The 13927-nt window shown below is 39.3% G+C and overlaps 1 protein-coding gene across 1 annotated transcript; it reads right to left on the bottom strand.

Moving 5' to 3' along the window:
- Positions 1-909: 909 nt before the first annotated feature.
- On the bottom strand, positions 910-12884 carry LOC116613554. Its single transcript, XM_032374118.2, has 14 exons — positions 12772-12884; positions 12606-12690; positions 11780-11975; positions 11230-11304; positions 10665-10880; positions 8674-8828; positions 8024-8209; positions 6927-7143; positions 6495-6646; positions 6119-6232; positions 5670-5813; positions 3302-3442; positions 2176-2328; positions 910-1477 (listed from the first exon to the last, which is right to left on the bottom strand). The coding sequence occupies exons 1-14, from the start codon at positions 12780-12782 to the stop codon at positions 1301-1303; spliced, it is 2022 nt and encodes a 673-aa protein (XP_032230009.1). The 5' UTR covers positions 12783-12884; the 3' UTR covers positions 910-1300.
- Positions 12885-13927: the final 1043 nt, after the last annotated feature.

The raw sequence follows: 13927 nt of genomic DNA, 5'->3' as shown, positions 1-13927 counted from the left end.
TATGTATCCCTATGTGGAATAGTCTACCCCACACAGTAGTCAAGGCCCAATATCTCACGGCCTTTAATTAATTGCAACATAAGTCTCAGCTAAATGCAATTATACCTCATTTAAAGATTTAAAGATTAAAAGCATAATAAAGATTTACCTTTTTCCTGCTAGTTGTATTGATGTCCATTACTTTGACTTTTGAAAGGAACCAAAAAAAGGAGAACATTTTTTTCTTCCTTACGGACCACATTGTAAACCGCGTTTGGTTTGCTAGTATTAAAGATGTAGTAATTTAGCAGTGATATTAGAGCATGGTCTCGAGAAAATGTTACGCCCAAAAATGTATTAACTAACACAAAATATAATCTCAACGGGAAATGTAACAACTTCCAACGAAAAAAATCTTAACGCGAAATGTAATAACTTTCAACGCAAAATGTTTAAGGGTGTACTGACATCTGTTGCTAAGGAAAATTGAATAAACCATAAAAGCCTTTTATTTAGAAAGTCTTTAGGGTCTGATATTTGCCAAGTTGACCACCACAGGTGTGCTGACTATTATGATGACGTTACCCCGTGACGTCATAATGTGACGTCATATATACAGATAAAAGCAAATATTTCAAGTAAAATTGCTCGAAAACAAATACTGAATACGTTTTATGAATCTTGAGGGATGGGTGCATTAAGCCAAGCATGCGGAGAGGGGGGGGGAGGGGCGGAGCGGGGGGGGGGAGGGGAGTCGGTGGAAAGGTTCTCAAAAGGTGATGCAATAAATCTTTAAGAGGGGAAAAGCTGCGTAACTTTTAAAAGGTAAAATCATTTCACAAGTGTTTGTTACACGAGTGTACCCACGAGTGTCGGATTATAGCCCAGTTGCCTTGTCTTTTATCGAACTAACTGAAGAATAAATAATCATTTTCATGCTGCAAACCTTTCTTCATTTCTCGTTTAACATCATTCTTGGAAACCCAAGGGTTTTATTTTCTAAAAGAAACATCCCTGGTTTTTCAAAGAGAGTTTTACATTCTATTTTATAGAATTTTCTGAAAGCTAGTTATTTTATTTAACATGTATAGTTTTTATTTTATATTTATTCTTTCTTTTCCATTCTGAGTAAATACGTGTTCCTGTTGAATTTTGTCATTTCCTGGTTATCTTAAGAAGCCCTTACAATACAAGCCACACCGTTTGTTATCATTTTAGAAACTTCAAACAAAGATTTTATATTTCAACCCAAATTCAATGGATGAAAATTATATCTTTCGCAAATAATGTAACAAAATGGCAGCTGGTAGAGACTCTAAGATTAACAGTTATTGTAGGCCTCCCTCAAAGCACTCTCTGGAAAATTCTTGTGCTTTAATAAATTTTTCACGTCTTGAAGTGACACGCGAATGCGCTTCATTCCGCAAATAGTTTCAACGTCATTTGGGTGTATATCCTTTGGCGCTGAACATTTGTCCATGATCCTCTGAACGGCATCCTGTGAATAAATGTACAGCAAATCGTTTAATGGAGTAATTGAAATTAACATTTAAGATTTTTTGCTTTTTCTATTCTAGCCTGTAAATAGCGGTACCAGAGGACCTCGTTTTGAAACTTTGTGCTACGCCCACACGCTTTTTATAACTTGTTTATTTTAATTAGATTTAATTTAATTAGAAACCCGAGTTTCTTATTCTTTGACGACAAAAAAATTTACCCGGGAGTTTGTTGTGTTGAGATCCCCACCTTTCTAAAGGAGAAGAATGCTTTAAATCTTAGTCAGTTTTAAAAATATGAAAAGAAAGCAGAAGCTACAGCCAGAAAACAGTGGGTCATTAGGTATCATATGAAAAAAGCATACTATTTGAACACTCCTTTATAAAGAAATGACCCGCTATTTGCCCCCCCCCCCTCCCCTTGTGTACGCGCGTGTTAGTAGCAGACTCAAGGGCTATTCATACCACGACATGAGTAACGTAACGTTCTCGCGCTCTAAACCCAACTATCATTTTTTGCTAAGGCAGAAATAAGAACTATGATAACCTGAAAGATAATATAACGTCTCTTTGCCGTCTATTGTTGTATCAGTTCCCTTTTATTCAGCACAAAGGGACTCCACAGACTACATCACTAGACATAGCACGGAAAGGTTCGATGTGGAACAAGACCTTACGACACACGACTCGTTCTTCTTACCACAGGAGCCTTTCCTCTAGCGATGGCCTTAGCGTTATAGCCGTCACTCTTCTGGCCGCAAATAAGGGCAATAAAAGGGTCGCTATTCAAGATACAGACTTCATTAAAGTTTTTGTTCTTGGCCATTCCGGTCCAAACTTGCTTGACCACATCCTGTGTAAAAAATGTTAATATGGATCAATTTGATAACCCGTTTGGATACCATTCTACAATAGGTGGGTGGGTTGGGTGGGGGGGGGGAGGGGGTCACAGGTTTTTTAAAATTTTAATTCAACTATTTCATTTTGCACCTATGATAAACAGCTGGTATCTAATTATTCCTTTTCCTAATATGTTTTTTTTATCATCTCACTTTGTAGCGATGTTTTTATAGCTTTGTAGCACTATCCCTTATCTTCTTATCTTTATTGTTTCTTAAACAAATTGATCTCTTTTTGGTTGCACTCTCTTGATCACCTTCAAAAATACTTCAAAAATGATTCTGTTTTGTTGCGGATCGTCCTCGACTTAAAGGAGGGGTAGAGTTTTTCCCAGATCCCCCTTCCCTTAGCGTTAATGTTGATATAATTTTATATTGAGGACTGCAAACGGTATCATTTCGCAATACACTTTTCTAAAGGTATACTACAGTACCCACTGTATCATACCAGCTGATGAATTACAAATATTTGCTTTACTTATTGAAAGCAGTGTGTCTATTGGAAGTTTCTTTGAACATGTGACTGATAATTCAGACCGGATGGCTTGAGCAGATTCAAATAGACTCTTGTCGGTTGAGGTTACCGACGGCCCTTCGGAAATTAATTGGTGACAATGCGGCTTTAAATAATACGTTCCTGGTCTAATATAATACACTTGTATCATGCGAATTGAAATCTGTCTAATCCTTACGCATGCCGAACAATCTAAGGTGAAAGAAGAATAAAGGAATACGAGCTTAATTGAAACCTTCCACGTAGAAGAACGCTTCTTCTATGGGCGAAGTTCCCCATCTGAAGCAAAGTGACTAGGTATTTGACTTATTATCAAGCGCGAGAAAAAGAAAACTGTTTTTTGTGAGATCGCTTCAAAAGAAGGTCAAATAGACTTTATGACCTGTATATATTTTCTCCAACTACCATCCTACCTTATTGATGTATTCGCCGATTTTCTCATGGCATGTATTGTCTTCATCGTTACTTGTATCGAAATTTTCCTCAAGTAGCTTGTCGAGCGTCTTATCTAGCCCAGATTTGCATCCGTCCAATACTGCGTTCATTGCATTGTTCTGTTAATAGAATACACTTCGTTATTAACACCCCAGGCCCGTACCCAGGGGGGGGGGGGGGGTGCGACAGATAGATAGATAGATAGATAGATAGATAGATAGATAGATAGATAGATAGATAGATAGATAGATAGATAGATAGATAGATAGATAGATAGATAGATAGATAGATAGATAGATAGATAGATAGATAGATAGATAGATAGATAGATAGATAGATAGATAGATAGATAGATAGATAGATAGATAGATAGATAGATAGATAGATAGATAGATAGATAGATAGATAGATAGATAGATAGATAGATAGATAGATAGATAGATAGATAGATAGATAGATAGATAGATAGATAGATAGATAGATAGATAGATAGATAGATAGATAGATAGATAGATAGATAGATAGATAGATAGATAGATAGATAGATAGATAGATAGATAGATAGATAGATAGATAGATAGATAGATAGATATAGATATACATATATATATTTTATTCATGGCACCTTTTCTTACTTTGCCTTTTGCATTTTTTGTCTTTTCCGATTCAGAGCATCTCTTAAAGAATGATTGTTTGGTTCTTTCGAGGTTCGGTATCCAAGCGAGCGAATGTTTTCTTTTTCTGTTTTACATTCCTCGTCAAACCATGGTTTGTTGTTCTGATTGTTTACATTTTTTGTGTTTTGATACTTCATGCCCGCCGCCTCGCATGCCTCTTTAAGCGCTTGCGTAAATTGAGCGGTCATTGTTTCTGTGCTATTGTTTTTAAGTGCGTCGCTTAGTTTTTGTTGCATATCATTAGAAACTAAAATCTCTTTCAATTTCTCCTGTATTCCGTCCTTCCAGATAAGTCTTTTAAATTCTGTTAATCCTTCATTTTGGTCTGTTCTCTCTGCCTCTGCACCCTTTGATGGGCTCCGGACAGATAAAGCATAAGACATCTCCTCGGACCGGAAGGGGTGACAACCCGAAAGAACAAAAATATTTTTGCAGTATTTTATATTTTTGCATTACAGTATCTACACAGAACGTTTATTCTCGGATTTGGCAACAGAAAAGTTTGAGTTCTAGATCGAGTGATCTAGAATCTTTTCTAATCTGGCAAGTCCACTTTGTGAAATTATTAACTCAAATTCAAATAGTGCAAAAATAAAAATGATTGATTGATTGATTGTTCCCTAATTTTGTCAACAAATAGTAGTAACGTTGGAGCTCCCCCCCCAAAAAAATGATAATAATAATAAATAAATAATTAAAATAAAAAAATACCACACAGTATTTTTTGTGTGCAAGTAGCCTTTTAGGTGTCGAAAAATCGAGAATACGAACTAAACTTTTTGATATAAAACAAAACAAGTGTTAATATTTATAAACTCACTTTAAAAAACTGATAACTATTCATTTGATTACAAAATTAGTTTATTTAGCTGTTTAGTTTAACCTTTTTTAGTCGCCTGAATTGCGATATTTTCGATAGTGTTGAAAAAAGGTTTGTCAAAATAAAACTCGATAAAACATAAGATGTGATTGGTTGTAGCTTATAGTGCACGGAGAATAGATAAGGTGTGATTGGTTGTAGCGTATAGTGCACGGATAATAGATAAGATGTGATTGGTTGTAGTGTATAGTGCACGGATAATAGATAAGATGTGATTGGTTGTAGTGTATAGAGCACGGATAATAGATAAGATGTGATTGGTTGTAGTGTATAGAGCACGGATAATAGATAAGATGTGATTGGTTGTAGTGTATAGAGCACGGATAATAGATAAGATGTGATTGGTTGTAGCGTATAGTGCACGGATAATAGATAAGATGTGATTGGTTGTAGCGTATAGTGCACGGATAATAGATAAGATGTGATTGGTTGTAGCGTATAGTGCACGGATAATAGATAAGATGTGATTGGTTGTAGTGTATAGAGCACGGATAATAGATAAGATGTGATTGGTTGTAGCGTATAGTGCACGGATAATAGATAAGATGTGATTGGTTGTAGCGCATAGAGCACGGATAATAGATAAGATGTGATTGGTTGTAGCGTATAGTGCACAGATAATAGATAAGGTGTGATTGGTTGTAGCGTATAGTGCACAGATAATAGATAAGGTGTGATTGGTTGTAGCGTATAGAGCACGGAAAATAGATAAGATGTGATTGGTTGTAGTGTATAGAGCACGGATAATAGAAAGTGGTGATCACAGTTTACGATAACTGATTATCAAACCTTTTTCTTGTAACAGTTCATCGAGAACGGGACTTTCTTCAGGGGTACCAAGAGATTGTTTTGGATCAAATTGAATGTTGCCTCTTCCCCGCTGACTTCATGGACTCCATTCACATAGACTTGTAGATTCCCAGCGATCTCTACCTGAAATAACATTGCAACGAAAGAGATCACTGCATATTAACATCGTCACTAACACAAAACACTATCATTATCGCCATTATAATCATACCCATCAGCATAACCACCATCATTAGCATTATTATAATTATTATCATCCATCATTATCATTATCATAATAATAATAATCATCATCATCTTTATTAATATTATTATCATTATCATCATCATTGTGATAATTGCTATCATCAAATAAAATTAAAACTCAGAAATCCCCAAACCTTTAATAGCTAACTTATTGAAATAGTTATTTTTATTGTCTTTCTTACTAAATCTGTGTGATCATCTGATTTGGAAGATACATCGATCAGCATCTTATGGATTTCCTCCAGATTGCTGATGGTCAAGTCATCAGTCATGTTTGAATACAGTTCTCCGTATGCCTATGAGATAATAAGATATAATAAGATATAATAAGTAATACAAAAACATAAAAGAAAGAAAACCGTTCCGTATATGCGATTGGGTCACACGGTGGGAAAAATTTCAACGCGTGTAGTTTGCTCACTTTTTCGCCGCGGGGCCAAAAATTAACAGTTCAAGTACGGCGACAAGTTTGCTTCGAACACTGAGTTTTTTGGCCTCGCGATGCAGGGAGCTCTCACGTGGTTTAGTGAATATGGTTTACGGCGTGTTTATATTTGCCTGTGTGATAGCAGCTTGTACTGAAGTCAGGTTCTTACGACCCTCTTCAAAGATCGCCTTGGTCTCCCTCAGCTTGTCACGTGATTGCTTCGCTGCGGTTTCTATGTCTTTACAATACTGCTCTGCTTTGATCATCGTGTAAATGTTGAAACCTGTTGATAGATAGTTTGCTCAAAAAGCGCGCTCTCTACATTATATTCAAGTTTTTCTCCTTATTCGTGGTCGATCGGCAACCTGCTTTTTTGAAAAAGAAAAAAAATACGTGCAGTGGTAAAAAGCTGACTTTAAAGAGGTCGCGAGAAATCCCCATGCTTCGAGCGGTTCCTTTTTTTTTTTACTACTATCACTAATAATACTACAAGTTAGCGAACGCAAAATAACTTAGGTGTCCGAGCATGGAAGGGTCGAACTCTAACTCTGGGCTATGCTTACCTGTACTGGCTAAATCGAATGCCGCCTGGAAACCTTTACCGGCAAGCTGTGCAAACCTTTTAACCTTCTGCGTCAGAGTAGTTTTCAAAGTTTTGGCTTGACGTAGCTGAGTTCGAATTGAGCCGATGTTCATATTTTTCTTGATAAGCTGTTGAGCTTGAGGGCTGCTTGCTTGAGTAGTAGGGTTCTTCCAGCGTATCGCGTTTCTTCTAGACAGCTAGTGACCAAATGTAAGAGTTAACAACCGCAATGGAGGCTATAATAGTTGTTGATGACTGTTTATCCGACTTGCGTCACTCTGTTTTGTTTTTGTTATCTCTTTATTAGGATAAGTTACTCTTTTCTTAATACTTTAAATGTAGTGCAGCCATTTTTATTTTAGACTGAAATGAATATCGTTATTTGCAAAATTAATATATAGCCCACGAAAACCGGCGTTTTTTTTAGTTTTTAGTTTAGTTTTATTTATTTTGCCACTCCCTTCTAACATATATATACTGTCAGGCAAAATAACATATAACTATATTAAGATAAGAACGCCGAAGCAAGGCTAAGCCTTGAAACAAAAAGGAAACAGTGGTTGAGGAGATTTGTGACGTCAGGGAACACTTCCCAGAGTTCCAAGCTCCCCTCCCTCTTGGTTCATATTAGAGAGCTTAAGCAAGTCAACACGAACGGCACCAAAAACGGCGCGCGCGCTCACGAATTGCTGAAAAACGTCGTTGACGTCCGTGACAGGAAATCTCGAAATCACGCAAAAATAGGGAAAATGCCGTTCGAGATTTCCTGTCACGGACGTCAACGCCGTTCTTTAGCAATTCGTGAGCGCGCGCGCCGTTTTTGATGTCGTTCGTGTTGACTTGCTTAAGCTCTCTATTAACTAGCAAACGGGCGAGCGAGTTATCGGGGTCGATTTGGGTCAATTAAAAAAAGAAATAACATTGCATTATATTTTATTTAACTTATTGATTTATATATGCGTGATTCAACTCACTACAGAGATAAAAATGGAAATTGAAATCAAGTTGTTTACTTCGTTGAAAATAATGAAATGCAACACCAAAACAAATTGTCCTCGTCTACTCCCCAGTACCAACCTTGCTAACTTCCACGGCTGTAATTTTTCTCTTGGCGTAATTGATCAGTACCCCGGTAGCCGGCGACAAGGTTGCGATCATCGGCACCCCTATATTCATGGCTGTATCTAGAGCCGAACTGTAGTATTGGGCGACCTTCATGTATTCAACATTTTCTCCCGTTTTCTTCATTCTATCAATATATCTCTATAAACAAGAAAAAAAAAACGTTTGTTCTGTTTATATAACATTGGTCATTATTCGTAGTAACAATATGAAAAGCTAAAAAAACTTTTTATAATAAAAGAGCAGATATGACATAAAAAGAAAATGTTGTTAACGATAATAAATAATTAGATCCTAAAATGTATCGAAAAATCGAGGTTGCAAACTGCAACTTCATTGGTATTAAATCCCCCCCCCCCCCCCCCATAAAAAAGCGTTTTTAAGAAATCAGCACTAATATCTCCCGTCGAGCGGTGCATGTAAGAACGGTGTTACTCTGGTATAGGAACAGGCTAAGGAATCTGCAAGTTAGCAGATCGAGACTTTCCAAATATTCCCCACTTTTTAAATCAATTTTAAAAGCGAAAATCGTTCCGATTGGCGAAATAATTTCAAAATTATATTGGATTATTTTAAAGCATTTTATAAAATGCTCGATATTGTACCTTCGCTTTGTCCCCTGCCTCGATAAGCAGATCACGGACTGTTGGTGACAAGGTTTTTAAATATTCCAGTTGAGAGTTTCCAATATCTTCGATGGTTTTCATCGATTGCAGAAAGGCTGTAAGGCTACGGCAAACCCAATTTTCTTGCTTTTGTACTGACAAAGAAAACAATTTCTTTTCAGAAATTATAAGTGCAGTTCAAAAGGATCGCAAGCGCATCCAGGAGAACTTCCGACTTGTTTACGAAGAACAATCGCTGAACACTCGCCTCAATTAACGATATGGGTGTGGGAGTAGAGACCCACCCTATCTACGAGGGTGTGGGGGGGGAGGTACTCAACCTATGAGGGAGGGGTAGGGAAAGACACCCACCCTTTGGGGAAGGAGGGAAAGATACCTACACTTTTGGGAAGGAGGGAAAGATACCCACCCTTTGGGGAAGGAGGGAAAGATACCTACACTTTTGGGAAGGAGGGGAAGATACCTACCCTTTGGGGAAGGAGGGAAAGATACCCACCCTTTGGGGAAGGAGGAAAAGACATCCGCCCTTTGGGGAAGGAGGGAAAGATACCCACCCTTTGGGGAAGGAGGGAAAGATACCCACCCTTTGGGGAAGGAGGAGAAGATACCCACCCTTTGGGGAAGGAGGGAAAGATACCCACCCTTTGGGGAAGGAGGAGAAGATACCCACCCTTTGGGGACGGAGGGAAAGATACCTACCGTTTGGGGAACGAGGGAAAGATACCCACCCTTTGGGGAAGGAGGGAAAGATACCTACACTTTGGGGAAGGAGGGAAAGATACCCACCCTTTGGGGGAAGGAGGGAAAGACATCCACCCTTTGGGGAAGGAGGGAAAGACACCCACCCTTTGGGGAAGGAGGGAAAGATACCCACCCTTTGGGGAAGAAGGGAAAGATACCCACACTTTGGGGAAGGAGGGAAAGATACCCACCCTTTGGGGAAGAAGGGAAAGATACCTACACTTTGGGGAAGGAGGGAAAGATACCCACCCTTTGGGGAAGAAGGGAAAGATACCTACACTTTGGGGAAGGAGGGAAAGATACCCACCCTTTGGGGAAGGAGGGAAAGATACCCACCCTTTGGGGAAGGAGGGAAATATACCCAACCTTTGGGGAAGGAGGGAAAGACATCCACCCTTTGGGGAAGGAGGGAAAGATACCCACCCTTTGGGGAAGGAATGAAAGGTACCCACCCTTTGGGGAAGGAGGGAAAGACACCCACCCTTTGGGGAAGGAGGGAAAGATACCCACCTTTTGGGGAAGAAGGGAAAGACACCCACCCTTTGGGGAAGGAGGGAAAGATACGCACCCTTCGGGGAAGGAGGGAAAGATACCTACACTTTGGGGAAGGAGGGAAAGATACCCATCCTTTGGGGGAAGGAGGGAAAGACATCCACCCTTTGGGGAAAAAGGGAAAGACTCCCACCCTTTGGGGAAGGAGGGAAAGATACCCACCCTTTGGGGAAGGAGGAAAAGATACCCACACTTTGGAGAAGGAGGGAAAGATACCCACCCTTTGGGGAAGAAGGGAAAGACACCCACCCTTTGGGGAAGGAGGGAAAGATACCCACCCTTAGGGGAAGGAGGGAAAGACATCCACCCTTTGAGGAAGGAGGGAAAGATACCCACCCTTAAGGGAAGGAGGGAAAGATACCCACACTTTAAGGAAGGAGGGAAAGATACCCACCCTTTGGGGAAGGAGGGAAAGATACCTACCCTTTGAGGAAGGAGGGAAAGATACCCACCCTTTGGGGAAGGAGGGGAAGATACCCATCCTTTGGGGAAGGAGGGAAAGATACCCACCCTTTGGGGAAGGAGGGAAAGATACCCATCCTTTGGGGAAGGAGGGAAAGATACCCACCCTTTGGGGAAGAAGGAGGGGAAAGGTAATCACTCCATTATGTGTTTGTTCTTAATCTCTGGGGGTCAAGGTTTAGCTTTTACTTTTAGAGTATTGGTTTATTACTTACGTCTCAGACTCATGGCGTCTGTCTCCGTCATAAGTGCCTCTACCTCTGCTTTGAGCTCGACAAAATCTTTCCTGTAATCGCAAGCACTCGTGTGGCAGCATTTTCCTATCGCATGGAAAGCTGCTTGGAACATTGAGGCGCCGGACGTGAGAATGTTGAGAACTTGAGCGGTCTTTGGCACGCGACGGAAAATCTTTGAGAGGAATCTTACAACACCTAAAAAAAAGTTATTTTATCATAAATGTTTCATATCTATATCGATAAGTTCTATTGTGTTTTTTTATTTATTGCTGTTTTTGTCGACTTTAGAAGATAAGTATTATATGATTTTGTTTTTCGCTGCAGCAAATTCTCATTCTTATTTGGCGTTTGAAAATGCGTCTTTGTGGATCTGGGGGACGTCCTCTTGCTGACTCCAATACTTTGCCTCCACAAAAGCTTTTTGTGGAGTTTTGTAGAGGAATCTACAGCTCAAATGACAAAAATGTTCTATTGTCTGATAAACGTAGTTGCTACGAATGTTATTTGTTTTTACGAATAAGTTACTAAGCACTTCTTTACGCACCGCGCCTAGAGCTTTGTTGTGTCTTGGGCTTCTGTGGCGCCAATCCAAGGCGCTCTTCCCCACCAGGGCTTGAGCCTGTGAAGCACTCAGGGTGAAAATGGTATAGCGCTACAACATTGTTGAGCATATTGAAACAAGACGGGGCTTGTAATTTGAAGTTTTGGGAGGGGGGAGGGGGTGGTGGGTTGTTTAAAATAGATGTGGGGGGATCGAGTTTTTACACTATGAGACTCTAATAAGGAGATAAGGAGGAAACAATTTCGATTTTTCTTTTTCAACAAAAGTCAGAGTACAGACACCGTTTTTTTCTCTATTACTCTAATATTAACCCTCTTAACCCTCAATATTTAAATAATAGTCGTTGACTGGTATCAGGACCAGCTGATGACGCAAGAACTTTGACATGAATGGCATTTTTTGGGGAGTTAACGAGAATTGTTTTGGCTCAAATTTTCTTCAGGGAGGGGTAGGGAGTCTTGTCAAATTCAGATTTCAATGGACTCTGATTTGATCCTTTCGCGCAGATGCATTAAAAATATATATTTCTCACCTCCGCCATTTTCATCGATGTCCTGGCTGTTTTCTTCTTCTTGTATCATATCATCATCACCGCACTCATATTCTTCGTCGCTTGCAATTTCCCGTTTTTTTACTCTTGATATGGCGGAAGAATGGGAACTGTCAATTTCCTGGAGCATTACCAACACACCCAGAAATATTATGATGCGGGTAGCTTTCTTTATCATCTTAAATAAAGAAAATACGCGATAAAGGACTGACAGTTTAAACAATGTTCTTTTCATTAAAACCTTGTTACACATTGTTATGAAGGAATTGTTAATCTATGCAAAAGTCGCTTCTGACACGTCAGTAAGATATTTACTTTCACTTTCCATTCGACATTTTAATACTTACTTTACAGACTTTACTTCAGCGACCTATCGCCGACATTTTCGAAAAGCTACTCCCGTCAATCTAGAAGCATTTTTTATTGGCATGCATTGAAATAGTTTCCAGCCACGCCGATTCTCAAAGCACCAAAAGTATAACTATATAAGTTGAAATAACAGTGCCAGAAAGCGGTTTACTTGCAGTTGGGAATTACTGACAAGAGTTCGCAGAATATTTAAAAGCGCAGTAACACAAACAAATTGATCCTTGTTAGTGAAAAGATCCAATTTTTCGAGTAGAAAAATTACAAAAAGAGTTAGGGCTTTCAATTCGAGCAGGAGTAATATCAAATTAGGAGCTCAAGGTATCCGGCCGTGTATTAGTGCCACTGTATCTGTTTTTTTAGCACATATTAATGCGAAAAAAAGTGGAAACCAGTGTTTGTTGTTTTTGTAGCTATTGCAGTAAGTTTTTGAATAAATTACCTTGATATTGTCTCTTGTCGAGGCTGCAAGAAGTTCCCTTCTTTTTGCACGTCTAAAAGCGAATGCTGAGATCACGTCCCATTCGCTATTTATAACCATAAAAGACAACATATAATCACGTCTGAATATTTCAGTAGTCATTCAAGCTGCTATGGAATCCAATTACCTGATGACCATGAATATGTACAGATCAGTCTAAATGCGATCACCTCTCTCTGCACCAGTAACAGCGATCATGTTCTAGCGCTCCTTGTAATTTTCAGAGGCATAACTTCCTGGCCTACGCCTGTGCTTACCGTGACATTTCCTCACTACCCCCCTGATGATAACATTTGACACCCGCCACTCCACCCCATGTAACAGACAGAACCAGAGATCCTCGATGAATTTAAAGAATCCACCGGGTCTCGGGGAGGCTCGGAAGGTTCGGCAGGTTTAAGTTTTAAAAATTCCAGTCGGATATGGTTTCACTGGTGTCCACAGAGGCGAGCCACGCTGATCATTGTCAGGTGGGGGATTCTTTATTATTATTTTGAAAGTTTTCAGAGTAAGTCACTTGAGAGCACTTGTACAGCGGTGCAGCAACCCGCACTGCTTCATGGGTAAAATGTGAAGGCGTGGAAATGTCTAAGAACTTGAATCTCTTTGAACACGTGTTTAAAAAAAAAACTTTTTTTGTTTATTGCATTCCTCGTGTGTAAGTTTTGTTGAGTTTGGTTTAGATCTCTTGTAAAATCCCGGTTATACTAGGTGCTAGCTACTTCCCATATCTCCCCAGGCTCCAACGCCTAACCACCCCTAACAATCTCCCCCACACGCACAACTATCCCTTATGCACAGGTATGTGGAGCTCTAGAAAGAGATAGATGACCGGCTGCATGACTTTAGGGCCTTTAAAAAGTGCGTGCCTAATTATTCTCCGGGATTTTGAGATGTGTCGCTATTTAAATAAATTATGAACGCTTCAAAACAAAACCAAAAATGGAATATGACCTAAAGGGGATGATTTTATCAATTTCTTTTGGTTTCCCTTTAAAGAACAAGCGTTCTTATTTACTTTTGCTTGCAGACTGATAGCTCGCCAGACTAATTCTACCAACTAAACTGTGCGAAGGTTATAAACTGGGCCCCGCTATACGAATCCGTCGCTATATTTTTATGAGAGTTTAAAACCGGCGCACATAAAAAAATTCACCAATTTTCAAGAAAGAGAATTTTTATCATTAAGTATGTTTTATTTTAATCCCGATATATTGATAAAGGCCAAATACATAATTACAGATTACAGAATAGCGCCGAGGCGTCCATAACAGTTAGCCGGG

Source organism: Nematostella vectensis, chromosome 11 (assembly GCF_932526225.1).
Source record: "Nematostella vectensis chromosome 11, jaNemVect1.1, whole genome shotgun sequence".
In the NCBI taxonomy this organism is placed as follows: domain Eukaryota; kingdom Metazoa; phylum Cnidaria; class Anthozoa; order Actiniaria; family Edwardsiidae; genus Nematostella; species Nematostella vectensis.
Note: the sequence above shows the minus strand (reverse complement) of the source record. Positions and strands in the feature narration are given on the sequence as shown.

What these genes read in the sequence shown, in the direction of transcription:
- LOC116613554 (XM_032374118.2), bottom strand. An exon ending in TACAAGCTGCTATCACACAG is followed by an intron (nt 6,233 to 6,494) that starts GCAAATATAAAC and finishes ATTATCTCATAG; the next exon opens with GCATACGGAGAACTGTATTC. An exon ending in TGAACTGTTACAAGAAAAAG is followed by an intron (nt 3,443 to 5,669) that starts GTTTGATAATCA and finishes TTCTATTAACAG; the next exon opens with AACAATGCAATGAACGCAGT.